The 2,408-nt window shown below is 70.0% G+C and overlaps 1 protein-coding gene across 1 annotated transcript; it reads left to right on the top strand.

The window, feature by feature from the left end:
- Nucleotides 1-383: 383 nt before the first annotated feature.
- On the top strand, nt 384-1,082 carry EMIHUDRAFT_254324 (hypothetical protein; the record flags this gene model as incomplete). Its single annotated transcript, XM_005779752.1, has 3 exons — nt 384-800; nt 928-971; nt 1,052-1,082. The coding sequence occupies 3 exons, from the start codon at nt 384-386 to the stop codon at nt 1,080-1,082; spliced, it is 492 nt and encodes a 163-aa protein (XP_005779809.1).
- Between the last annotated feature and the right edge of the window lie 1,326 nt (nt 1,083-2,408).

Genomic DNA, 2,408 nt, shown 5'->3' with positions numbered 1-2,408 from the left:
CCGAGTAATGCGGTGAAAATACTGCGCGATACTGTCATGGCCACACTACTTCAGTGACACAATATCTGCATGCCCCAGGCCCAGTATTGCAGTATCACCCTCGCGGCAGAGAGGTATTTGCGCCACCGATACTTGGCCTTCGCTTGCGGGATATTGGGATACTTGGCCAAGGGCCGTGTGCAGTAGCATGCCGTATTGCAATAAAAATACTTGCTTTGCGTGTCTGAAATACTGGAATACTGCGCCACAGCACCTCAGATACTGGGATACTGGAAATACTGTGAAATACTCCAACTCTCCTTGCCTACTCAAGGCTGTGAACAAGTCTCCAGACACACCGGATCGCGGAAGCCGGCCTTGACCGGATCGGACTGGCATATACAATGTCGTCGGTCCTCGGCTTGGTGCGCGGCGCAACAGCGGTGGCCACGGCTACCGCCTCGCGCGGCCTCTCATGGACCACGCGCAAGCTGAGTGAGCGGACATGGAAGGCTGCGCTCCGGCGTGTGCTGAGACAGCTGTGCGTGAGCTACGAGTGGGTGGAAGTGACGAGTGGCGACGGCGCGCCTGCCACGGCGGTGATTCGGAACCTGGTGCTGCGGCCCGAGGTCTTCAACGTTGCGCTCGCGCGCGTCGGCTGGATCCTGGTGTCGGATTCTGGTGTTGCGGGCGGCGAGGAGGGCGAGGACAAAGGCGCCGGCGGCAACGCCCCGCTCACGATAGGGAGCGCGACGGTGACGGTGACGCTGCGGCTGCGGGGCGACCTCGGCCTCTTCTCGGAGCCGTGGAGAATCGAGATGGTACGCGCTAGAGACGAGAGGTGGCGGGAAGATAGGTGGCGGGAAGAGTGGCAGTGGCGGGAAGAGAGAGTCGCGGCGAGGCCCGAGCGAGGCCCGAGCAGGTCCTCAGCCTCCTCCCTTCCCGCAGAACGACGTGTGGGCCGACTGCCGCCTGCTCGCGGGAAAGCCAAGGTCGGACGGAGACGCTGCTGCAGCGCGGGAGAGCGGCGGTGCACCGGCGCAGGCCGTCCTGTTCTCCGTGGCGGGTCGAGGGGCGCTGCTCATGCGGCTGGCTGTGAGTAGGCGGGCGCACTGCGGGCGGGCGCCGCAGCGGAGAAGGGCGAGGACGAGGCGGTGCCGGGGGAGGTGCAGGAGGCCGTACTGGGGGAGGAGCAGGAGGAGGAGGAGGAGGAGGAGGAGGAGGAGGAGGAGGAGGAGGAGGAGGAGGAGCTGCGCCCTCGCTTCTCGGAGGCGGCGGCAGCGGGGGCGGAGAAGGAGGAGGAGGAGGCGCCGGAGGAGGCGCCGGAGGAGGCGCCGGAGGAGGGGCTGGAGGAGGAGGGTGGGCTCGCCTCGCGGGCGGAGAGGGCGCTGGTGAGTGCGGTGGCGGACGCAGTGGCGCGCCTCGCCAGCGGCGCGGCGGCGGCGGAGGACGAGGATGAGGACGAGTACTTCGAGGCGGAGGAGGAGGAGGACGGAGGGCAAGTGTTGGGCGGCGCCGGCGCCGAAGCGTGTCGGCATGGCGGCAATCTTGGCGGCGAGGGCGGCGGCGAGGGCGGCGGCGAGGGCGGCGGCGAGGGCGGCGGCGAGGGCGGCGGCGACGGCGGCGGCGACGGCGGCGGCGGCGAGGGCGGCGGCGAGGTCGGAGAAGGCGGCTGCGAGGGGGGCGACGACATCGCCAGCGAGCTAGGGTGGGAGGAGGTGGAGGCGGCCGCGGCAGCGGGCGCCGCCGCCGAGGCGCCGCGCGACTGGCTGCCGCTGCACCGTGCGGTGGAGAACATGCGGCTGCGCGTCGAGCGGGTGCGGGTGCGGCTACGGGAGGGGGCGGACGGCGGCGATGCGGCGCCGGCGCCTCCGCCGCCGCCCGCGGGGGCGGCGCGGTGCTCTGCGAGGGCGGGCGAGAGCGGCGCCTCTGCCAGCAGCGACGCGGCGGAGGGGTCGGGCGCGGGAGAGGCCGCCGCGGCGGGAGACGGTGCGCAGGGCTGCTACCTCTTCCTCTGCCTGGAGGAGCTGCGGCTGAGCACGACCGACGAGCGCTTCTGCGAGGAGACGGCGATGGTGGCCGTCGCCGACGGCGCGCGCGTGCACAAGCGGGTCGTGGTGCAGGGGCTGGCGGCGGAGGCGCGGAGGCCGAGCCTTGCCCACCCCGCTAACCCTGCCCTTGCCCCCCACCTCTGCGCGGAGAGTCGGAGGAGTCGGGCCCGCCTCTTCCTTCCCGCCTCTTCCTTCCCGCCCGACCTCCCTTCCCCGACTCACGCCGCCGGGACGGCCTCAGGCGTGATCCGGCCGCCGGCAGAGGAGGAGGAGGCGGAGGCGGAGACAGGCCGCCGCGTGGTGCCTCTATTCACGCACAGGCGCGATACGTTTTTTTCGTTTTTTCTTCTTGCTTTTTCTTCTTTCTTTTCTTGTCTG

This window comes from Emiliania huxleyi (assembly GCF_000372725.1).
Source record: "Emiliania huxleyi CCMP1516 unplaced genomic scaffold EMIHUscaffold_2275, whole genome shotgun sequence".
Classification (NCBI taxonomy): domain Eukaryota; phylum Haptophyta; order Isochrysidales; family Noelaerhabdaceae; genus Emiliania; species Emiliania huxleyi.
Note: the sequence above shows the minus strand (reverse complement) of the source record. Positions and strands in the feature narration are given on the sequence as shown.